Here is a 24,331-nt window from a genome sequence, read left to right on the forward strand (position 1 = left end):
CCTCGGGCGACGCCTGGTGGACTGGACTGAGTACCGGAGGTGATGAGGTGGCGACACGTGGCACGGCCTCGGGCGACGCCTGGTGGACTGGACTGAGTACTGGAGGTGATGGGGTGGCGACACGTGGCACGGCCTCGGGCGACGCCTGGTGTACTGGACTGAGTACTGGAGGTGATGGGGTGGCGACACGTGGCACGGCCTCGGGCGACGCCTGGTGTACTGGACTGAGTACTGGAGGTGATGGGGTGGCGACACGTGGCACGGCCTCGGGCGACGCCTGGTGTACTGGACTGAGTACTGGAGGTGATGGGGTGGCGACACGTGGCACGGCCTCGGGCGACGCCTGGTGGACTGGACTGAGTACTGGAGGTGATGGGGTGGCGACACGTGGCACGGCCTCGGGCGACGCCTGGTGGACTGGACTGAGTACTGGAGGTGATGGGGTGGCGACACGTGGCACGGCCTCGGGCGACGCCTGGTGGACTGGACTGAGTACTGGAGGTGATGGGGTGGCAACACGTGGCACGGCCTCGGGCGACGCCTGGTGTACTGGACTGAGTACTGGAGGTGATGGGGTGGCGACACGTGGCACGGCCTCGGGCGACGCCTGGTGTACTGGACTGAGTACTGGAGGTGATGGGGTGGCGACACGTGGCACGGCCTCGGCCTCAGACGATGATGACTGCGCGCTGCTGTGGTGTGAGCTCGGTCCATCATCTTTTCTCTCCCGATAGTGCTGATCAGTTGGACAATAAGGCGGAAGGGTGGAGTCCAGATAGTAGTCGACTGCAGATGCCCACATGGATGTCTGTAATGAAGGATAAAGAGAAGCTGAGGTTCCTGGTTTAACATTAGGTTTCTTAGCAGGCCTCTCCTGTCCCTTATCACCATGTGCTACTCCAGACATAACTGTCTGGCTTTTCCTCTGGCCCTTACTTCCTCTTAATTCACACTCTTGTTCCCATTTCTTTAGACATTCATTCATTCTGTACATCATTTTCACATCTTCACTCTTAACCGTTTTTCTTTCCAACATCCTACAGCGTTCTTTTTCTAGTTCATCTCTCAACTTCTTTAACTGGTTCTTACTAAGCGATCCACCATCAGGAAACCCGAACTTTTCACACCACAAAACGAGAAATTCACAACATTCATTCCCATATTTCTTTTTCATCAACATCATAATAGGTGAATCTGGTTTAGATTGCTCCTCCTTTCCCCCTATTGTCCCCATCGTCACCTGGTCTTATATGTCTGTTATGTCAGTCCTAAAAGTCTGCTCACAGGGCTTCGTTTAGTAACCTGATCTTGCACTCACAGGGCTTCTTTTTGGAACCTGATCTCACAGAGTCTATGTCTCTGTGTCTATTTGTCAAAGTCAGTCCTGGGGAAAAAGAGCGCAACCACCAGTATTATGAAAACAGTCGACAATTTCATAACAAATCTGTTTCAGTTTGATTAGCATTAAGAATCACTCAGTCTATAATATTATTAAAACCACTTTCAATTATAATTTGGAAAAATATACTTCTCACCAGATAAACCCACACGTGGGTTGAGATCCCTTCGTGATCGACCGAAACTGGTGACTGTGGCCCTCGTCACTCTCAAGGCCTATGCGAGGTTTGAGGATGAATCTGTTTGGATCCAGGTGGCCTGCCCCTCAGTCCGGTCCCAGAAGAAGCACATGGGATCCCACTTCTGACACCAAATTGTCGTGGAATTTATCCGATGAGAAATAAATCTATTAATCAACTGTTCTCTGTTCAGATTTATTGATCATGTACAGATGTTGCGAGCGAGAGGTCTCGAGAGCTCTGCCCCTGCTCAGAGTGTTACAACGTTCTCTAAACAACCTCTGCCTGGCAGCACGAGTCAAAACAACTGCTAGCTTGGAGATAACAACAGTTAAAGCTGAAGCAGGCCTTGAACAGAACACTTGGTTTTATGCATGAATCTACTAAAGCAAGCTTACTGAACTACTCTAAACTATGCAGAATATAAAACTTATACTACATAAAAAGAAGCTTAATAAATGAGTAACATATTAAAACAGGATTCCACCACACACGGTCATTTCATGAGTTAAACGAACAAACAAACAAACGTGTCCTGGACAAATTAGAGCATTTTTCTGATGAACAGTGGGACAAAATACCTGTCAACAGGTGCAGAAGTCTGACTGGGAGGAACAGAAAACACCTGACTGGAGCGGAAACATCACAGGATTCTTCTACTAAATATTAGTTTATGACTGATGGAACATTTATTATTTTATCATGTTTGTTTGCTTTATAAAAATCTTTCTGTTGAACCAGAATTATAAAATAATGTCATGATTTTCATCAAACTTTTATTTATTATGACTTGAGTCAGTTTCATTTTATTTCCCAGGCAGCAGTTTTCTCCTTATTTAATGGGAAGGTATGAATACATATGACTGTAGCTGCGTGTGATCTCACAGGTGACCAGCAGGAGGCAGTAGTAGCCCAAAAAAAGATTTTGAGTAAAATAAAATAAAATATAAAAATAAAATAAAACTAAAAATAATCCAAACACAAGAGAAATAAATGTTTCGTGTTTTCTTTGCCTTTTAATAAAATTTTAATCAAGACAATTTTCTCTGCATGTTTATGTTTTATTTTTGAGTCAAATAAAAAATTAAACTTTCTGTCACCGCTTGCTTCGTTCCAAATACGTGTGAGTTCTGAACAGCTTATTTCTACATTTATTGATGAGAGGCTGGCAGTATGGAGCTGATTGATCAGCTGCAGAGACTGACTGGTTATTATGGGATGTTCCTCTGACAGGTGTCTGCTGATGCCACTGGTGAACTTTAACCGGCACAGTGACGTCATCCTGCAGGCTCTGATGACATTTTAACTTTTTTTTTTCTCTTTAAGCTTCAACATTTTAATCAAAAAATTTAAAAAGTTTAAAAAGGAAACTTTTACTTTCAATCAAAACCTACGAAACATGAACCAAGCAGATCAATAACAACTGATGGATATCCTGTCCGAGTTTTTCATCATCATAAGAATCGTATAAAATCATTTACAGATCAGAATTTCTGCAGGTTTGTTGTCATGTTTATTTATGTTTGTTCATGTGTAAAAAAATTGGTTTCTTATTTAGCAGAAACCAGGAACTCAGAGTCTAAATATTGATCATTAAATATGAGAAAGAGCCTGAAGGACCAGCTGGTGTTGTCAGACGATGATGGATCAGAAGTTGTTTGGTTGAAGAAAGTTTGTGTATCAGGTGAGTTCTGTTTTTTGGTTTCAGTATTTCCTCTGTTTGGGGTTCTTTTTACATTACCTGACATTGTCAGGTATTTTGGTCTCTTGGTTGTCTTTTGCCTTTGTTTTAGGACACATCATCAGTCACGGACCTCGGAATCACAGGGTGTTTCGGCCATTATCACTGGGACACCGTCCCCGAGGAAGGCCCTGCCGAGGTTGATCCAGCCCCGGAGGGTGTCCCATCGCCAATCAGGGTTAGAGTTGCTTTAAACTTACACTTTTGTACACTTTTCTTGTGTTGCTTTGAAGTCTTTCAAATACACATTTGTATCTGTTTCTTAGTTTGCTTAAGCATGAGTATTTAGGGTTAGGCAAAGGTTACTTGCGAGGGTAACAAATTGAAGCGAGTAGGTTAAGTTTAGGATTGTATTACAGGGTAAGGTAGTAAGTTCTAAAGGGTCCGGTATTGGGAGCAAATTGGTTAGATTTAGAACAGAATAACTGAGTAGGTTCTAAAAGGTTAGTTATTAGGGTTGAGTTGGTGAGGTTTAGGAAAGAATTACTGGGCAAGGTAGGAAGTTTTAAAAGGCTAGGTATTGGGACGAACTGGGCAAGGTAGGGTTGGGGTTGGGGTTGGGCTACCGTTGCTTTGGTGATCTTGGTGATGACTATCTTTTAGCTTACTGAGCCAGAAAATCTTGAAAGATGGTTCAAGTTTAAAAAGTTATTTGTTCTAATATTGTGTCCAGCAGGAACCTTGTGGTAATCCGCCCAGGTTTTGTACAGAGTGTTTCTTTACAGGAGAATCCTCCTTGCTTTAGGAACTGTGGAGATTTCTCAGGTGTTTAACAATGGAGTACAACAGTGAAGAATATGGCGGATCGCGTTGCGTATGTTGTTGGGTCAGGTGGTAGGAACAAATGGCTCAAAGCATTTGTTTGCAGCGAGCATTAAGTGCTCCAAACGGTGGGAAATTGGACCAGGGATGTATTAAACTATGCCAAGGTCCCATTGTATCCTCGGACTGAGCTGGAAGTAGCTCAGCAGACTGAAGAGTGTATGTTGGCAATTTGAAGGAGTCCAATTGTTTTTTAGTTCAACTCTGGGAGTGTAATGAGTGTGGGGTGTGAGGTGGGTTGTGTGTGTGTTTGAGCTTGTACGCTTGTAGAAGATTGAGCTGCATGAAAACCATGAGGTCTGGTCGCCTTCCTGTTAGCATGCACCGTAAGGTAGCCAGTAGGTCCTGGAGCCAGCTTCTTCTGGGTGTGTCAGCCTTTCATGTTTCCACAGTTTTTCCATCAAGTAAAGACAGAAAACATTTCACCAGAAAGTCCCAACAAACTGGGCAATCTGCTGGACTGGACCGGTACCAGCTCTGTGTGTCCTCTGTCAGACCCTCTGTGGACCTGGTCCCAGTCCTGATTCTGGAAGTTTTGCATGTCTGTAACTAGACCTGCAACTAGACCTACAACTGGACCTGCAACTAGACCTGCAACTGGACCTGCAACTAGACCTGCAACTGGACCTGCAACTAGACCTGCAACTAGACCTGCAACTGGACCTGCAACTAGACCTGAAACTAGACCTGCAACTGGACCTGCAACTAGACCTGCAACTGGACCTGCAACTGGACCTGCAACTAGACCTGCAACTAGACCTGCAACTGGACCTGCAACTGGACCTGCAACTAGACCTGCAACTAGACCTGCAACTAAACCTGCAACTGGACCTGCAACTAGACCTGCAACTGGACCTGCAACTAGACCTGCAACTGGACATGCAACTGGACCTGCAACTAGACCTGCAACTGGACCTGCAACTAGACCTGAAACTGGACCTGCAACTAGACCTGCAACTAGACCTACAACTGGACCTGCAACTAAACCTGCAACTGGACCTGCAACTAGACCTGCAACTGGACCTGCAACTAGACCTGCAACTGGACCTGCAACTAGACCTGCAACTGGACCTGCAACTGGACCTGCAACTAGACCTACAACTGGACCTGCAACTGGACCTGCAACTAGACCTGCAACTAGACCTGCAACTGGACCTGCAACTAAACCTGCAACTGGACCTGCAACTAGACCTGCAACTGGACATGCAACTGGACCTGCAACTAGACCTGCAACTGGACATGCAACTGGACCTGCAACTAGACCTGCAACTAGACCTACAACTGGACCTGCAACTAGACCTGCAACTGGACCTGCAACTAGACCTGCAACTGGACCTGCAACTAGACCTGCAACTAGACCTGCAACTAGACCTGCAACTAGACCTGAAACTAGACCTGCAACTGGACCTGCAACTAGACCTGCAACTGGACCTGCAACTGGACCTGCAACTAGACCTGCAACTAGACCTGCAACTGGACCTGCAACTGGACCTGCAACTAGACCTGCAACTAGACCTGCAACTGGACCTGCAACTAAACCTGCAACTGGACCTGCAACTAGACCTGCAACTGGACCTGCAACTAGACCTGCAACTGGACATGCAACTGGACCTGCAACTAGACCTGCAACTGGACCTGCAACTAGACCTGAAACTGGACCTGCAACTAGACCTGCAACTAGACCTACAACTGGACCTGCAACTAAACCTGCAACTGGACCTGCAACTAGACCTGCAACTGGACATGCAACTGGACCTGCAACTAGACCTGCAACTGGACCTGCAACTAGACCTGCAACTGGACCTGCAACTAGACCTGCAACTAGACCTACAACTGGACCTGCAACTGGACCTGCAACTAGACCTGCAACTAGACCTGCAACTGGACCTGCAACTAAACCTGCAACTGGACCTGCAACTAGACCTGCAACTGGACCTGCAACTGGACCTGCAACTAGACCTGCAACTGGACCTGCAACTAAACCTGCAACTGGACCTGCAACTAAACCTGCAACTGGACCTGCAACTAGACCTGCAACTGGACATGCAACTGGACCTGCAACTAGACCTACAACTGGACCTGCAACTGGACCTGCAACTAGACCTGCAACTAGACCTGCAACTGGACCTGCAACTAAACCTGCAACTGGACCTGCAACTAGACCTGCAACTAGACCTGCAACTAGACCTGCAACTGGACATGCAACTGGACCTGCAACTGGACATGCAACTGGACCTGCAACTAGACCTGCAACTGGACATGCAACTGGACCTGCAACTAGACCTGCAACTGGACCTGCAACTAGACCTGCAACTAGACCTACAACTGGACCTGCAACTGGACATGCAACTGGACCTGCAACTAGACCTGCAACTGGACCTGCAACTAGACCTGCAACTGGACATGCAACTGGACCTGCAACTGGACCTGCAACTGGACATGCAACTGGACCTGCAACTGGACCTGCAACTGGACATGCAACTGGACATGCAACTGGACCTGCAACTGGACATGCAACTGGACCTGCAACTGGACATGCAACTGGACCTGCAACTAGACCTGCAACTGGACATGCAACTGGACCTGCAACTGGACATGCAACTGGACCTGCAACTGGACATGCAACTGGACCTGCAACTAGACCTGCAACTGGACCTGCAACTAGACCTGCAACTAGACCTGCAACTGGACCTGCAACTAGACCTGCAACTGGACCTGCAACTAGACCTGCAACTAGACCTACAACTGGACCTGCAACTGGACATGCAACTGGACCTGCAACTAGACCTGCAACTAGACCTGCAACTAGACCTGCAACTAGACTATAAATATAATAATCGTAATAAATGATAAAAATATTGACAACAGAATTATATCTGATGTCTGCGCAGTGTGAATGATACGTCGCGTCTCATTGGTCCATTCTCATATACTGGAAAACAAACGAGGAACATGATTGGTCAAACCTCCCTACACACACACACACGTACACACACACTCAATCACACACGCGTACACATACGTCATTCCTTTGGCAGAGTCCTCAATGGACGCTTGCTGTGATTGGTCAGTAGTGAAGTGTCGTCACTACTACTAATCCAATCGCTGATGACGCAGAGCGGCGGGGGGTCCTTATCACGCCGGCGTCTCGTTACCGGCATTCAGCACCGTCCCGGGAGGTTTCTGCTCCTCTCTTTAGTTGTTTATTTATTTATTTATACTAGTTTCTTTCAACGCAGCATGCTGGGTCTGAGCCTGTTCGTGGCCGTGTCCGACTCGGACCCGGTGGAAGTGGAATACTTTGAGTCCAACGGGCTTCCGTCGGAGCTGAAGTCGCTGTTCCAGCAGCTGAGCGTCTTCCTTCCTTCCCAGGAGTTTTCAGCCTTCCAGAAGTGGAGAAGGGTGAGAAATAAACTCGTTTCTCTGTCTTTAAGCTCCTGGACGGACATCACGCTTCACCACGAGCTGAATCTCCGGGTTTTTATCGGTACTGAAGGAGAGAAAACTTTAGTTGGGCAGGAAAAGCCTCCACCAGCAGGCCGCTGCACGAAACTCAGTTTTAGAAAATTCCTTTCAGAAATTGTTCTTTAAAATGTCAATAAATTATCTATGAAAGTATTGATAATGGCCATGTGTATAATTTAAACTGGAAGTGTCAAAACGAAACTTTTAAAGGTTCAGCCAAGCCGCGTGGAAATTCCACCCTAAAACGGAATTTCAGTGTGATGGCCTTTTTCTCCACGGTGCGTGAACGCATCAGACCGCTGCAGCACGAGGTCCTGCGGGGGGGGCACTGGTCCGATAGTGGTCTGATGGTCTGATACTGTGGCAGACTGGGAGTCCTGCAGACTGGGAATCGTGCCAGCGGCCCCGTTTTAGCAGCAGGTCTGAACCAGGATTAGATCTGCTGGCAGGTCAGACTGTTCTGGAGGTAAAGATAGATTCTGATCCTGCTGGTCTCCAGTTGCTGTCGCCATGGTTACACCGCCTGAAGTGTCAATCATGTGGAGACGCTGCTGTGTGTGTGTGTGTGTGTGACATGTCTCGGTGTGTGTGACATGTCTCGGTGTGTGTGTGTGTGCAGAAAGGTGTGGGGAGGGCGGACCCCCCTGCAGACGGACAGCTGGACTTCGAGGACCTGGTCCGGTATCTGCAGGACTACAAGAAGGACCTGAAGCTGCTGGTGAAGAACGTTTCCAGGAGGAGGACAGGTACCCGGTTCTGGTTGTGACCCAGTACCGGGTAAAGGTGTTTTTACCAACGCTGTGTTTTTATTGAAGGTCGGGTCGACCCAGAAGAGTTCTGGATATCTCTCCGTGACCTCGGTGTCCACATCTCGCTGAGACACGCAGAGAACGCCGTGCAAAGGTACCGCCGTCCCGCCCACCGTCCCGCCTGCCGACGCCACGGGACTCTGAACGTGTGTGTGTTCTGTGTGCAGCATGGACCGGAACGGCCTGGTCACCATCAGCTTCAGGGACTGGAGCAGCGATGGCGGCGTGGAGAAGTCTGACGGTCCTGGAATCATCCTGTACTGGAAACATTCCACGGTGGGTTCTGCTGCGAGGCGCCCAAAACACTGTCCTAGATGTTCCTGCATGTTCTAGATGTTCCTGCATGTTCTAGATGTTCTTGCATGTTCCTAGATGTCCCTGTATGTTCCTAGATGTCCCTGTATGTTCCTAGATGTCCCTGTATGTTCCTAGATGTCCTTGATGTTCCTAGATGTCCCTGTATGTTCCTAGATGTCCCTGTATGTTCCTAGATGTCCTTGATGTTCCTAGATGTCCCTGTATGTTCCTAGATGTCCTTGATGTTCCTAGATGTCCCTGATGTTCCTAGATGTCCCTGTATGTTCCTAGATGTCCCTGTATGTTCTAGATGTTCCTAGATGTCCTTGTATGTTCTAGATGTCCCTGTATGTTCTAGATGTTCCTAGATGTCCCTGTATGTTCCTAGATGTCCCTGTATGTTCTAGATGTTCCTAGATGTCCCTGTATGTTCTAGATGTTCCTAGATGTCCCTGTATGTTCTAGATGTTCCTAGATGTCCCTGTATGTTCTAGATGTTCCTAGATGTCCTTGTATGTTCTAGATGTTCCTGTATGTTCTAGATGTTCCTAGATGTTTCTAGATGTTTAGACATGATGGAGCTCCGTCCTCCGTCTCTTTAACCGATAAGAATGATAATGTTGTTATTATTACTATTATTAATATTATGGATAACAATGTAATTATAATATTATTGATAGTAAACATCTTGGCAGACTGTGAGGAAGTCCTTCCCCTCACCCGGGGCCCAGCCCACCCTGAACCGCCAGAACGGTCCTGACTCGCCGCTCGGCATTGCGGTACCTTGATAAGAACGGCGTTGCGTAACAGTCCGTGTTGCATAACCTGCAGGATCAGATAATTCTCTGCAGTCGATCGGCGTCATCAGGCTGGAAACCAGATCAGCTGGGAGGCAAAGTCGCCGAGACGCCGTGGAGCGTCGCCACACGCACACAGAGGTCGAGCTAAGGACACATTACTGATGAAACACTCGTGTGCCTGAACAGACGTTAGTGGTCGGCGAATGTTTGGACCCGGTTCGGTCAGGCCGGGACCAGCGGCCTCTGGTCTGGTCGGGTGGTCCAGTCTGACCCGGTCCAGTTGGGTTGTAGGGTCAGGGCGGATCCAGTTGTCGGGTCCGGTCCGACCCCTGAGCGAGGCTCTGAGCTGCGCTTCTGACTCGGCCCGTCTGCCCGGCAGATATTCGACGTGGGCGAGAACCTGATGGTTCCGGACGACTTCACGGCGGAGGAGAAGCAGACCGGCGTGTGGTGGAGACACCTGGTGGCGGGTGGAGCGGCCGGCGCCGTGTCCCGGACCTTCACGGCGCCTCTGGACCGCCTCAAAGTCATGATGCAGGTAAGAGATGTCAATGTTTAACCGGGTCAGAGTCCGGCCGCTGATTACCGACCTCGGCCAATCACGGCACTCGGCCTGCAGGCACACCCCCGGGTCAGGATCTGACCCGGCTTACGTCAGCAGGCAGACTTTGATCCGACCCAGTTGGCGCCGCTCTGACGTCTCTGTGTCCACAGGTCCACGGCTCGCGGAGCAACAACCTGTGCATGGCGAGCGGCCTGGCGCAGATGGTGAAGGAAGGCGGAATGAGGTCGCTGTGGCGTGGCAACGGCGTGAACGTCGTCAAGATCGCCCCCGAGTCAGCCCTGAAGTTCATGGCCTACGAGCAGGTCGGCGCCGTTCTGAGTCCGATGGGCCGCAGCGTGATGATGTCATCGCTAACGTGCTTCCTGTGATTGGCTCCTCCAGATTAAACGCATCATTGGCAGCGAGACGGAGTCTCTGAGCATCGCGGAGCGCTTCGTGGCGGGGTCGCTGGCCGGCGTCATCGCTCAGAGCGCCATTTACCCGATGGAGGTGACAGCGCTGTTCCGCAGGTCGCCGGGTCGCAACCTCGCCTCAAACTAAACGCTCCCGCTCCGTTTGCAGGTTCTGAAGACCCGCCTGGCGCTGAGGGCGACGGGCCAGTTCGCCGGGATTTCCGACTGCGCTGCCGCCATCTTCAGGCAGGAAGGCCTGGTGGCGTTCTACAAAGGCTACATCCCCAACATGCTGGGCATCATCCCGTATGCCGGCATCGACCTGGCGGTTTACGAGGTGAGTCGCCTTCTGATGTCACCCATACTCACCCTGCAGACATTGCTCCACGCTAACGCTGGCCCTCCATGCTGACGCTGAGCCTGCAATGCTGACGCTGGCCCTCCACGCTAAACGTCAGCACTGATGCTAATGCTAGCCCTCCACTCTGACGCTAGCCCTCCACGCTGACGCTAGCCCTCCACTCTGACGCTAGCCCTCAATGCTAAACCTCAGCGCTGATGCTAATGCTAGCCCTCCACGCTAAACGTCAGCACTGATGCTAATGCTAGCCCTCCACTCTGACGCTAGCCCGCAATGCTAATGCTAGCCCTCCACGCTGACGCTAGCCCTCAATGCTAAACCTCAGCGCTGATGCTAATGCTAGCCCTCCACTCTGACGCTAGCCCGCAATGCTAATGCTAGCCCTCCACTCTGACGCTAGCCCGCAATGCTAATGCTAGCCCTCCACGCTGACGCTAGCCCTCAATGCTAAACCTCAGCGCTGATGCTAATGCTAGCCCTCCACGCTGACGCTAGCCCTCAATGCTAAACCTCAGTGCTGATGCTAATGCTAGCCCTCCACGCTGACGCTAGCCCTCAATGCTAAACCTCAGCGCTGATGCTAATGCTAGCCCTCCACTCTGACGCTAGCCCGCAATGCTAATGCTAGCCCTCCACTCTGACGCTAGCCCGCAATGCTAATGCTAGCCCTCCACGCTGACGCTAGCCCGCAATGCTAATGCTAGCCCTCCACGCTGACGCTAGCCCTCAATGCTAAACCTCAGCGCTGATGCTAATGCTAGCCCTCCACTCTGACGCTAGCCCGCAATGCTAATGCTAGCCCGCAATGCTAATGCTAGCCCTCCACTCTGACGCTAGCCCGCAATGCTAATGCTAGCCCTCCACTCTGACGCTAGCCCGCAATGCTAATGCTAGCCCTCCACTCTGACGCTAGCCCGCAATGCTAATGCTAGCCCTCCACGCTGACGCTAGCCCTCAATGCTAAACCTCAGTGCTGATGCTAATGCCAACCCTCCACGCAGCTGTTCATGTCTAAAAATTTTTTTAATAATTTTGTAGATTTATTAATATAGAAAGATTAGATTTGATCATAATGAGCTTCAACAATTATTGATGAAACATTTCCTGTTTTAGTTTTATCTGTAATAAATGAAAATAGAAATTATGAATCATTTCGCGTTAAATATTTATAACCAGAATGAATTTTTGTCCTGCAGACGCTAAGGAACCGCTACCTGCAGCAGCACGCCGCCGGCTCGGATCCCGGTGTGGTCGCCCTGCTGGCCTGCGGCACCGTGTCCAGCACCTGCGGCCAGCTGGCCAGCTACCCGCTGGCGCTGGTTCGAACCCGCATGCAGGCTCAAGGTGAAGCTTCAGGCCTTCACACATCGCACCAATTACCTGCATGAATCTGATTGGTTGACCCGTCTCTTCCCGCAGCTGGTGTGGACGGCGCGCAGCCGCCCACCATGACGGGACTCTTCAGGCAGATCCTGCAGAACGAGGGTCCCGCTGGGCTCTACAGAGGCCTGGCGCCCAACTTCCTGAAGGTCATCCCCGCCGTCAGCATCAGCTACGTCGTCTACGAGCACCTGAAGGCCCGGCTGGGCGTCACGTCGCGCTGAAGGCCCCGCCCACTACAACACAGAACGCCGTCTCGCCGCCTCATTCTGTGAATGTCGGCTGGTGAAAGACGGAGGATGATGATGATGATGATGAAGAAGCCTCTGTCAGTCTGCTATTCATGTTTGAAGAACCGAGACCAAAATGTTATGTTCATTTAGAGACCAGTGTTTTTCTTCACATTATACGTTCTCCACACGGAACGTTCTCCGCGTACCACGTTCTCCACGCGGAACGTTCTCCGCGTACCACGTTCTCCGCGTACCACGTTCTCCACGCGGAACGTTCTCCGCGTACCACGTTCTCCGCGCGGAACGTTCTCCGCGTACCACGTTCTCCGCGCGGAACGTTCTCCGCGTACCACGTTCTCCACGCGGAACGTTCTCCGCGTACCACGTTCTCCGCGTACCACGTTCTCCGCGTACCACGTTCTCCGCGTACCACGTTCTCCACGCGGAACGTTCTCCGCGTACCACGTTCTCCACGCGGAATGTTGTCCATGCAGAGCATTCTCCAAGTAAACGTTCTCCATGCATGACACAGAACGTTCCGCCTGCAGCTGAACAGTTTTCCAGGTGAGATGTCGAGCTTTAACGACACGACGGTTTTCCAAACTGAGAGTTTTGCAGACAGATGGGCGGCGGCGGTGAAGAACTGTGGACCTTCAGGGTGTGAAGTCCAGTTCTGGTCTCTGATGTTCCGCTCAGGGTTCTGGAGGAGGTCGGTCTGATGAAGCGACGTGTCGGCAGGAAGGAGAAAAACTACTTGATGCACTTTAAAGTCGGCCGGGAAAGCGTCGCCGTGACGACGCAGAATTAATTTCTTTTGTAAAGAATGACTTGTAGTTCTTTTTATGGACCAGATTTATGCAAATAAATGCAAAGTTGACATCAAGGCTCAGCGTTTCCTTTGCTCTCTACATCCAGCAAACTGATTTCAACAGGAACAAGACGGCTGGTGACAGACCTGGACCCCCCCAGACCAGGAGCCCCACCAGGATCAATTGGGAGCGTCTGGCCACACCCACATATTGGCGATCAAAGGTCATGTGACCCCTGTTAAACAGGAATCTGTCATGATGCTCAGCAGGGAAACAGGAACTTTCAGGTAGAAACTCCAGCATGTAGAACGGATCAGGTGGAGGAGCGTCGGGATCGAACTACCGACTTATCCAGAAAGGACAAATAAAGTGGTCAGACAGTAAAATGTAGGGAGAAAGTGCATCTTGGTCCACAGGAGGAGGAAGGGGGGGCGCTGCCCACTCCCACAGATTAGAAGCTGGCGGGAAAATGAAGGAGTCCAGAGATACGCTGGAACAAAATGCTCCAGATGATGCTGGAAGTGCTTCATTCCTTTGTTTCAGATTATAAAATGAACGGACATAAATGAGACGTCTCTGACTCCAGTTTATTTACTGGGAACATACTGGTGTTCCTGTGTGTCCCAGCTGGGTTGCAGCGCTGCAGATGTGGTCGGAGAGGGGGGGGCAGTGGTTCCACCTTGTCCCCCCAGCAGGCGTGTCCTGGCAGAGGAGGAGGTGCAGGAGACGGAGACATAAAGACAGAAATGAGACTAAAGGTGGTGCGTAGGTCCCCCAGGTGGTGCGTTGACATTGACTTGAGAAAATCTGAAAAATTGAGAATCACCAGTTAGTGTGGACAGCAATGTGTGTATATAATCATGACGCTAGGTACAACAGATATGTGGATCCTACAACCACTTTACCATCTGCAGATCTTTCACAGGACTTGCGATCATATAAGCAAACACACATTCTGTGTGAATGGCCGCTATGGCGCCCTGATGTCAACCAAGCCAGCCAATCACACAGTTTGAATTCACCCAGGAAAAGAGTCACCAAAAATAACAAAAAATATCCGACAATATTTCCACACAACTCTCCAGAGAATAGCAGGTCAGGTGGTGGAGCAGTTTACACCCGCGGTCCTGCCCGATGCGGTCCTGCCGGACCCCAGGCACGTCGGAAGGTCTGGTGGAAGGCGGGACGTCAGGGGGAATGACAGACGGAACGTCAGGCGGGACGTCAGGGGGACGTTAGGCGGGACGTCAAGGGGAACGTCAGGGGGAACGTCAGGCGGAATGTCAGGGGGAACGTCAGGCGGAATGACAGACGGAACGTCAGGCGGGACGTCGGGGACGTTAGGCGGGACGTCAGGCGGGACGTCAAGGGGAACGTCAGGCGGAATGTCAGGGGGAACGTCAAGGAGAACGTCAGGGGGAACGTCAGGCGGAATGACAGACGGAACGTCAGGCGGGACGTCAGGCGGGACGTCAAGGGGAACGTCAGGCGGAATGTCAGGGGGAACGTCAAGGAGAACGTCAGGGGGAACGTCAGGCGGAATGACAGACGGAACGTCAGGCGGGACGTCAGGGGGACGTCAAGGGGAACGTCAGGGGGAACGTCAGGCGGAATGACAGACGGAACGTCAGGCGGGACGTCGGGGACGTTAGGCGGGACGTCAAGGGGAACGTCAGGCGGAATGTCAGGGGGAACGTCAGGCGGGACGTCAGGCGGAACGTCAAGGGGAATGTCAGGCGGGACGTCAGGCGGAACGTCAGGCGGAACGTCAGGCGGAACGTCAGGGGGAACGTCAGGCGGAACGTCAGGGGGAACGTCAGGCGGAACGTCAGTCGGAAGGTCAGGCAGAATGTCAGGCGGGACGTCAGGCGGAACGTCAGGGGGAATGTCAGGCGGAACGTCAGTCGGAAGGTCAGGGGAAATGTCAGGCGGAACGTCAGTCGGAAGGTCAGGGGGAACGTCAGGCGGAACGTCAGTCGGAAGGTCAGGGGGAACGTCAGGCGGGACGTCAGGCGGAACGTCAGGCGGAACGTCAGTCGGAAGGTCAGGGGGAACGTCAGGCAGAATGTCAGGCGGAAGGTCAGGGGGAATGTCAGGCGGAAGGTCAGGGGGAACGTCAGGCGGGACGTCAGGCGGGACGTCAGTCGGAAGGTCAGGCAGAATGTCAGGCGGGACGTCAGGCGGAACGTCAGGGGGAATGTCAGGCGGAACGTCAGTCGGAAGGTCAGGGGAAATGTCAGGCGGAACGTCAGTCGGAAGGTCAGGGGGAACGTCAGGCGGAACGTCAGTCGGAAGGTCAGGGGGAACGTCAGGCGGAACGTCAGTCGGAAGGTAAGGCAGAATGTCAGGCGGGACGTCAGGCGGAACGTCAGGGGGAATGTCAGGCGGAACGTCAGTCGGAAGGTCAGGGGAAATGTCAGGCGGAACGTCAGGGGGACGTTAGGCGGGACGTCAAGGGGAACGTCAGGGGGAACGTCAGGCGGGACGTCAAGGGGAACGTCAGGCGGAATGTCAGGGGGAACGTCAGGCGGAATGACAGACGGAACGTCAGGCGGGACGTCGGGGACGTTAGGCGGGACGTCAGGCGGGACGTCAAGGGGAACGTCAGGCGGAATGTCAGGGGGAACGTCAGGCGGGACGTCAGGCGGAACGTCAAGGAGAACGTCAGGGGGAACGTCAGGCGGAATGACAGACGGAACGTCAGGCGGGACGTCAGGGGGACGTCAAGGGGAACGTCAGGGGGAACGTCAGGCGGGACGTCAAGGGGAACGTCAGGCGGGACGTCGGGGACGTTAGGCGGGACGTCAAGGGGAACGTCAGGCGGAATGTCAGGGGGAACGTCAGGCGGGACGTCAGGCGGAACGTCAAGGGGAACGTCAGGGGGAACGTCAGGCGGAACGTCAGGCGGGACGTCAAGGGGAACGTCAGGGGGAACGTCAGGCGGAACGTCAGGCGGGACGTCAGACGGAACGTTAGGCGGGACGTCAGGCGGAACGTCAGGCGGAACGTCAGGCGGAAGGTCAGTCGGAAGGTCAGGGGGAATGTCAGGCGGAACGTCAGTCGGAAGGTCAGGGGGAACGTCAGGCGGGACGTCAGGCGGAATGTCAGGCGGGACGTCAGGCGGAACGTCAGGCGGAACGTCAGTCGGAAGGTCAGGGGGAACGTCAGGCGGGACGTCAGGCGGAATGTCAGGCGGGACGTCAGGCGGGACGTCAGGCGGAACGTCAGGGGGAACGTCAGGCGGAACGTCAGTCGGAAGGTCAGGCAGAATGTCAGGCGGGACGTCAGGCGGAACGTCAGGGGGAATGTCAGGCGGAACGTCAGTCGGAAGGTCAGGGGAAATGTCAGGCGGAACGTCAGTCGGAAGGTCAGGGGGAACGTCAGGCGGAACGTCAGTCGGAAGGTCAGGGGGAACGTCAGGCGGGACGTCAGGCGGAACGTCAGGCGGAACGTCAGTCGGAAGGTCAGGGGGAATGTCAGGCGGAAGGTCAGGGGGAACGTCAGGCGGGACGTCAGGCGGAACGTCAGGGGGAATGTCAGGCGGAAGGTCAGGGGGAATGTCAGGCAGAATGTCAGTCGGAAGGTCAGGGGGAACGTCAGGCGGAACGTCAGTCGGAAGGTCAGGCAGAATGTCAGGCGGGACGTCAGGCGGAACGTCAGGGGGAATGTCAGGCGGAACGTCAGTCGGAAGGTCAGGGGAAATGTCAGGCGGAACGTCAGTCGGAAGGTCAGGGGGAACGTCAGGCGGAACGTCAGTCGGAAGGTCAGGCAGAATGTCAGGCGGGACGTCAGGCGGAACGTCAGGGGGAATGTCAGGCGGAACGTCAGTCGGAAGGTCAGGGGAAATGTCAGGCGGAACGTCAGTCGGAAGGTCAGGGGGAACGTCAGTCGGAAGGTCAGGGGGAACGTCAGGCGGGACGTCAGGCGGAACGTCAGGCGGAACGTCAGGCGGAACGTCAGTCGGAAGGTCAGGGGGAACGTCAGGCAGAATGTCAGGCGGAAGGTCAGGGGGAATGTCAGGCGGAAGGTCAGGGGGAACGTCAGGCGGGACGTCAGGCGGAACGTCAAGGGGAACGTCAGGGGGAACGTCAGGCGGGACGTCAAGGGGAACGTCAGGGGGAACGTCAGGCGGAACGTCAGGCGGGACGTCAAGGGGAACGTCAGGCGGGACGTCAGACGGAACGTTAGGCGGGACGTCAGGCGGGACGTCAGGCGGAACGTCAGGCGGAACGTCAGGCGGAAGGTCAGTCGGAAGGTCAGGGGGAATGTCAGGCGGAACGTCAGTCGGAAGGTCAGGGGGAACGTCAGGCGGGACGTCAGGCGGAATGTCAGGCGGGACGTCAGGCGGAATGTCAGGCGGGACGTCAGGCGGAACGTCAGGCGGAAGGTCAGGGGGAATGTCAGGGAGAATGTCAGTCGGAAGGTCAGGGGGAACGTCAGGCGGAACGTCAGTCGGAAGGTCAGGCAGAATGTCAGGCGGGACGTCAGGCGGAACGTCAGGGGGAATGTCAGGCGGGACGTCAGGCGGAACGTCAGGGGGAATGTCAGGCGGAACGTCAGTCGGAAGGTCAGGGGAAATGTCAGGCGGAACGTCAGTCGGAAGGTCAGGGGGAACGTCAGGCGGAACGTCAGGCGGAAGGTCAGGCGGGACGTCAGGCGGAACGTCAGGCGGGACGTCAGGCGGAACGTCAGGCGGAACGTCAGTCGGGACGTCAGGCGGAACGTCAGGCGGAACGTCAGGCGGGACGTCAGGCGGAACGTCAGGCGGAACGTCAGTCGGAAGGTCAGGGGGAACGTCAGGCAGAATGTCAGGGGGAATGTCAGGCGGAAGGTCAGGGGGAATGTCAGGCAGAATGTCAGTCGGAAGGTCAGGGGGAACGTCAGTCGGAAGGTCAGGGGGAACGTCAGGGGGAACGTCAGGCGGGACGTCAGGCGGAACGTCAGGCGGAACGTCAGTCGGAAGGTCAGGGGGAACGTCAGGCAGAATGTCAGGCGGAAGGTCAGGGGGAATGTCAGGCGGAAGGTCAGGGGGAACGTCAGGTGGGACGTCAGGCGGAACGTCAAGGGGAACGTCAGGGGGAACGTCAGGGGGACGTTAGGCGGGACGTCAAGGGGAACGTCAGGGGGAACGTCAGGCGGAATGACAGACGGAACGTCAGGCGGAATGACAGACGGAACGTCAGGCGGGACGTCGGGGACGTTAGGCGGGACGTCAGGCGGGACGTCAAGGGGAACGTCAGGCGGAATGTCAGGGGGAACGTCAAGGAGAACGTCAGGGGGAACGTCAGGCGGAATGACAGACGGAACGTCAGGCGGGACGTCAGGCGGGACGTCAAGGGGAACGTCAGGCGGAATGTCAGGGGGAACGTCAAGGAGAACGTCAGGGGGAACGTCAGGCGGAATGACAGACGGAACGTCAGGCGGGACGTCAGGGGGACGTCAAGGGGAACGTCAGGGGGAACGTCAGGCGGAATGACAGACGGAACGTCAGGCGGGACGTCGGGGACGTTAGGCGGGACGTCAAGGGGAACGTCAGGCGGAATGTCAGGGGGAACGTCAGGCGGGACGTCAGGCGGAACGTCAAGGGGAATGTCAGGCGGGACGTCAGGCGGAATGTCAGGCGGGACGTCAGGCGGAACGTCAGGGGGAACGTCAGGCGGAACGTCAGTCGGAAGGTCAGGCAGAATGTCAGGCGGGACGTCAGGCGGAACGTCAGGGGGAATGTCAGGCGGAACGTCAGTCGGAAGGTCAGGGGAAATGTCAGGCGGAACGTCAGTCGGAAGGTCAGGGGGAACGTCAGGCGGAACGTCAGTCGGAAGGTCAGGGGGAACGTCAGGCGGGACGTCAGGCGGAACGTCAGGCGGAACGTCAGTCGGAAGGTCAGGGGGAACGTCAGGCAGAATGTCAGGCGGAAGGTCAGGGGGAATGTCAGGCGGAAGGTCAGGGGGAACGTCAGGCGGGACGTCAGGCGGGACGTCAGTCGGAAGGTCAGGCAGAATGTCAGGCGGGACGTCAGGCGGAACGTCAGGGGGAATGTCAGGCGGAACGTCAGTCGGAAGGTCAGGGGAAATGTCAGGCGGAACGTCAGTCGGAAGGTCAGGGGGAACGTCAGGCGGAACGTCAGTCGGAAGGTCAGGGGGAACGTCAGGCGGAACGTCAGTCGGAAGGTCAGGCAGAATGTCAGGCGGGACGTCAGGCGGAACGTCAGGGGGAATGTCAGGCGGAACGTCAGTCGGAAGGTCAGGGGAAATGTCAGGCGGAACGTCAGGGGGACGTTAGGCGGGACGTCAAGGGGAACGTCAGGGGGAACGTCAGGCGGGACGTCAAGGGGAACGTCAGGCGGAATGTCAGGGGGAACGTCAGGCGGAATGACAGACGGAACGTCAGGCGGGACGTCGGGGACGTTAGGCGGGACGTCAGGCGGGACGTCAAGGGGAACGTCAGGCGGAATGTCAGGGGGAACGTCAGGCGGGACGTCAGGCGGAACGTCAAGGAGAACGTCAGGGGGAACGTCAGGCGGAATGACAGACGGAACGTCAGGCGGGACGTCAGGGGGACGTCAAGGGGAACGTCAGGGGGAACGTCAGGCGGGACGTCAAGGGGAACGTCAGGCGGGACGTCGGGGACGTTAGGCGGGACGTCAAGGGGAACGTCAGGCGGAATGTCAGGGGGAACGTCAGGCGGGACGTCAGGCGGAACGTCAAGGGGAACGTCAGGGGGAACGTCAGGCGGAACGTCAGGCGGGACGTCAAGGGGAACGTCAGGGGGAACGTCAGGCGGAACGTCAGGCGGGACGTCAGACGGAACGTTAGGCGGGACGTCAGGCGGAATGTCAGGCGGAACGTCAGTCGGAAGGTCAGGGGGAACGTCAGGCGGGACGTCAGGCGGAATGTCAGGCGGGACGTCAGGCGGAATGTCAGGCGGGACGTCAGGCGGAACGTCAGGCGGAACGTCAGTCGGAAGGTCAGGGGGAACGTCAGGCGGGACGTCAGGCGGAATGTCAGGCGGGACGTCAGGCGGGACGTCAGGCGGAACGTCAGGGGGAACGTCAGGCGGAACGTCAGTCGGAAGGTCAGGCAGAATGTCAGGCGGGACGTCAGGCGGAACGTCAGGGGGAATGTCAGGCGGAACGTCAGTCGGAAGGTCAGGGGAAATGTCAGGCGGAACGTCAGTCGGAAGGTCAGGGGGAACGTCAGGCGGAACGTCAGTCGGAAGGTCAGGGGGAACGTCAGGCGGGACGTCAGGCGGAACGTCAGGCGGAACGTCAGTCGGAAGGTCAGGGGGAATGTCAGGCGGAAGGTCAGGGGGAACGTCAGGCGGGACGTCAGGCGGAACGTCAGGGGGAATGTCAGGCGGAAGGTCAGGGGGAATGTCAGGCAGAATGTCAGTCGGAAGGTCAGGGGGAACGTCAGGCGGAACGTCAGTCGGAAGGTCAGGCGGGACGTCAGGCGGAACGTCAGGGGGAATGTCAGGCGGAACGTCAGTCGGAAGGTCAGGGGAAATGTCAGGCGGAACGTCAGTCGGAAGGTCAGGGGGAACGTCAGGCGGAACGTCAGTCGGAAGGTCAGGGGGAACGTCAGGCGGAACGTCAGTCGGAAGGTCAGGCAGAATGTCAGGCGGGACGTCAGGCGGAACGTCAGGGGGAATGTCAGGCGGAACGTCAGTCGGAAGGTCAGGGGAAATGTCAGGCGGAACGTCAGTCGGAAGGTCAGGGGGAACGTCAGGCGGAACGTCAGTCGGAAGGTCAGGGGGAACGTCAGGCGGGACGTCAGGCGGAACGTCAGGCGGAACGTCAGGCGGAACGTCAGTCGGAAGGTCAGGGGGAACGTCAGGCAGAATGTCAGGCGGAAGGTCAGGGGGAATGTCAGGCGGAAGGTCAGGGGGAACGTCAGGCGGGACGTCAGGCGGAACGTCAAGGGGAACGTCAGGGGGAACGTCAGGCGGAACGTCAGGCGGGACGTCAAGGGGAACGTCAGGGGGAACGTCAGGCGGAACGTCAGGCGGGACGTCAAGGGGAACGTCAGGCGGGACGTCAGACGGAACGTTAGGCGGGACGTCAGGCGGGACGTCAGGCGGAACGTCAGGCGGAACGTCAGGCGGAAGGTCAGTCGGAAGGTCAGGGGGAATGTCAGGCGGAACGTCAGTCGGAAGGTCAGGGGGAACGTCAGGCGGGACGTCAGGCGGAATGTCAGGCGGGACGTCAGGCGGAATGTCAGGCGGGACGTCAGGCGGAACGTCAGGCGGAAGGTCAGGGGGAATGTCAGGGAGAATGTCAGTCGGAAGGTCAGGGGGAACGTCAGGCGGAACGTCAGTCGGAAGGTCAGGCAGAATGTCAGGCGGGACGTCAGGCGGAACGTCAGGGGGAATGTCAGGCGGAACGTCAGTCGGAAGGTCAGGGGAAATGTCAGGCGGAACGTCAGTCGGAAGGTCAGGGGGAACGTCAGGCGGAACGTCAGTCGGAAGGTCAGGCGGGACGTCAGGCGGAACGTCAGGCGGGACGTCAGGCGGAACGTCAGGCGGAACGTCAGGCGGGACGTCAGGCGGAACGTCAGGCGGAACGTCAGTCGGAAGGTCAGGGGGAACGTCAGGCAGAATGTCAGGCGGAACGTCAGGGGGAATGTCAGGCGGAAGGTCAGGGGGAATGTCAGGCAGAATGTCAGTCGGAAGGTCAGGGGGAACGTCAGGCGGAACGTCAGTCGGAAGGTCAGGGGGAACGTCAGGCGGGACGTCAGGCGGAACGTCAGGCGGAACGTCAGTCGGAAGGTCAGGGGGAACGTCAGGCAGAATGTCAGGCGGAAGGTCAGGGGGAATGTCAGGCGGAAGGTCAGGGGGAACGTCAGGCGGGACGTCAGGCGGAACGTCAAGGGGAACGTCAGGGGGAACGTCAGGCGGAACGTCAGGCGGGACGTCAAGGGGAACGTCAGGGGGAACGTCAGGCGGAACGTCAGGCGGGACGTCAGGCGGGACGTCAGACGGAACGTTAGGCGGGACGTCAGGCGGGACGTCAGGCGGAACGTCAGGCGGAACGTCAGGCGGAAGGTCAGTCGGAAGGTCAGGGGGAATGTCAGGCGGAACGTCAGTCGGAAGGTCAGGGGGAACGTCAGGCGGGACGTCAGGCGGAATGTCAGGCGGGACGTCAGGCGGAATGTCAGGCGGGACGTCAGGCGGAACGTCAGGCGGAAGGTCAGGGGGAATGTCAGGCAGAATGTCAGTCGGAAGGTCAGGGGGAACGTCAGGCGGAACGTCAGTCGGAAGGTCAGGCAGAATGTCAGGCGGGACGTCAGGCGGAACGTCAGGGGGAATGTCAGGCGGAACGTCAGTCGGAAGGTCAGGGGAAATGTCAGGCGGAACGTCAGTCGGAAGGTCAGGGGGAACGTCAGGCGGAACGTCAGTCGGAAGGTCAGGCGGGACGTCAGGCGGAACGTCAGGCGGGACGTCAGGCGGAACGTCAGGCGGAACGTCAGTCGGGACGTCAGGCGGAACGTCAGGCGGAACGTCAGGCGGGACGTCAGGCGGAACGTCAGGCGGAACGTCAGTCGGAAGGTCAGGGGGAACGTCAGGCAGAATGTCAGGCGGAACGTCAGGGGGAATGTCAGGCGGAAGGTCAGGGGGAATGTCAGGCAGAATGTCAGGCGGAACGTCAGGGGGAATGTCAGGCGGAACGTCAGGGGGAACGTCAGGCGGAACGTCAGGGGGAATGTCAGGCGGAAGGTCAGGGGGAATGTCAGGCGGAACGTCAGTCGGAAGGTCAGGGGAAATGTCAGGCGGAACGTCAGTCGGAAGGTCAGGGGGAACGTCAGGCGGAACGTCAGGGGGAATGTCAGGCGGAACGTCAGTCGGAAGGTCAGGGGGAATGTCAGGCAGAATGTCAGGCGGAACGTCAGTCGGAAGGTCAGGCGGGACGTCAGGCGGAATGTCAGGCGGAACGTCAGGGGGAACGTCAGGGGGAACGTCAGTCGGAAGGTCAGGGGAAATGTCAGGCGGAACGTCAGTCGGAAGGTCAGGGGGAACGTCAGGCGGAACGTCAGTCGGAAGGTCAGGGGAAATGTCAGGCGGAACGTCAGTCGGAAGGTCAGGGGGAATGTCAGGCGGAACGTCAGGGGGAACGTCAGGCAGAATGTCAGGCGGGACGTCAGGCGGAATGTCAGGCGGGACGTTAGGCGGGACGTCAGGGGGAACGTAAGGGGGAACGTCAGGCGGAATGACAGACGGAACGTCAGGCGGGACGTCAGGGGGACGTGAGGCGGGACGTCAGGCGGGACGTCAAGGGGAACGTCAGGGGGAACGTCAGGCGGAACGTCAGGCGGGACGTCAAGGGGAACGTCAGGGGGAACGTCAGGCGGAACGTCAGGCGGGACGTCAGGTGGAATGACAGACGGAACGTCAGGGGGAACGTCAGGCGGGACGACAGACGGAACGTTAAGCGGGACGTCAGGCGGGACGTCAGGCGGAACGTCAGGGGGAATGTCAGGCGGAACGTCAGTCGGAAGGTCAGGGGGAACGTCAGGCAGAATGTCAGGCGGGACGTCAGGCGGAACGTCAGGCGGAAGGTCAGGGGGAACGTCAGGCAGAATGTCAGGCGGGACGTCAGGCGGAACGTCAGGCGGAAGGTCAGGGGGAACGTCAGGCAGAATGTCAGGCGGGACGTCAGGCGGGACGTCAGGTGGAACATCAGGTGGAACGTCAGGGGGAATGTCAGGCGGGACGTCAGGCGGGACGTCAGGCGAACGTCAGGCGGAACGTCGGGGAACGTCAGGGGGAACGTCAGGCGGGACGTCAGGCGGAATGTTAGGCGGGATGTTAGGCGGGACGTCAGGCGGAACGTCAGGCGGAACGTCAGGGGGAACGTCAGGCAGAATGTCAGGCGGGACGTCAGGCGGGACGTCAGGGGGAACGTCAGGCGGAATGACAGACGGAACGTCAGGCGGGACGTCAGGGGGACGTTAGGCGGGACGTCAGGCGGGACGTCAAGGGGAACGTCAGGGGGAACGTCAGGCGGAACGTCAAGGGGAACGTCAGGCGGAATGTCAGGGGGAACGTCAGACGGGACGTCAGGCGGGACGTCAGGCGGAACGTCAGG

The 24,331-nt window shown here is 55.9% G+C and overlaps 1 protein-coding gene across 1 annotated transcript; it reads left to right on the plus strand.

Annotated features, from left to right (window-relative positions):
- The first annotated feature begins 7,247 nt into the window (after positions 1-7,247).
- slc25a25a (solute carrier family 25 member 25a) lies at positions 7,248-13,321 on the plus strand. Its single transcript, XM_079251567.1, has 10 exons — positions 7,248-7,542; positions 8,225-8,351; positions 8,421-8,508; positions 8,582-8,690; positions 9,891-10,049; positions 10,226-10,378; positions 10,458-10,565; positions 10,638-10,805; positions 12,026-12,173; positions 12,249-13,321. Exons 1-10 carry the CDS (start codon positions 7,249-7,251, stop codon positions 12,431-12,433), a joined length of 1,539 nt encoding a protein of 512 aa, XP_079107693.1. The 5' UTR covers position 7,248; the 3' UTR covers positions 12,434-13,321.
- Positions 13,322-24,331: the final 11,010 nt, after the last annotated feature.

This window comes from Telmatherina bonti (assembly GCF_933228915.1).
Source record: "Telmatherina bonti genome assembly, chromosome: 13".
NCBI classification, from domain to species: Eukaryota; Metazoa; Chordata; class Actinopteri; order Atheriniformes; family Telmatherinidae; genus Telmatherina; species Telmatherina bonti.

What these genes read in the sequence shown, in the direction of transcription:
- slc25a25a (XM_079251567.1), top strand. Translation starts at nt 7,249, where the DNA reads ATGACGCAGAGCGGCGGGGGGTCCTTATCACGCCGGCGTCTCGTTACC. An exon ending in AGTTCATGGCCTACGAGCAG is followed by an intron (nt 10,379 to 10,457) that starts GTCGGCGCCGTT and finishes TGGCTCCTCCAG; the next exon opens with ATTAAACGCATCATTGGCAG. An exon ending in TCGACCTGGCGGTTTACGAG is followed by an intron (nt 10,806 to 12,025) that starts GTGAGTCGCCTT and finishes TTTGTCCTGCAG; the next exon opens with ACGCTAAGGAACCGCTACCT.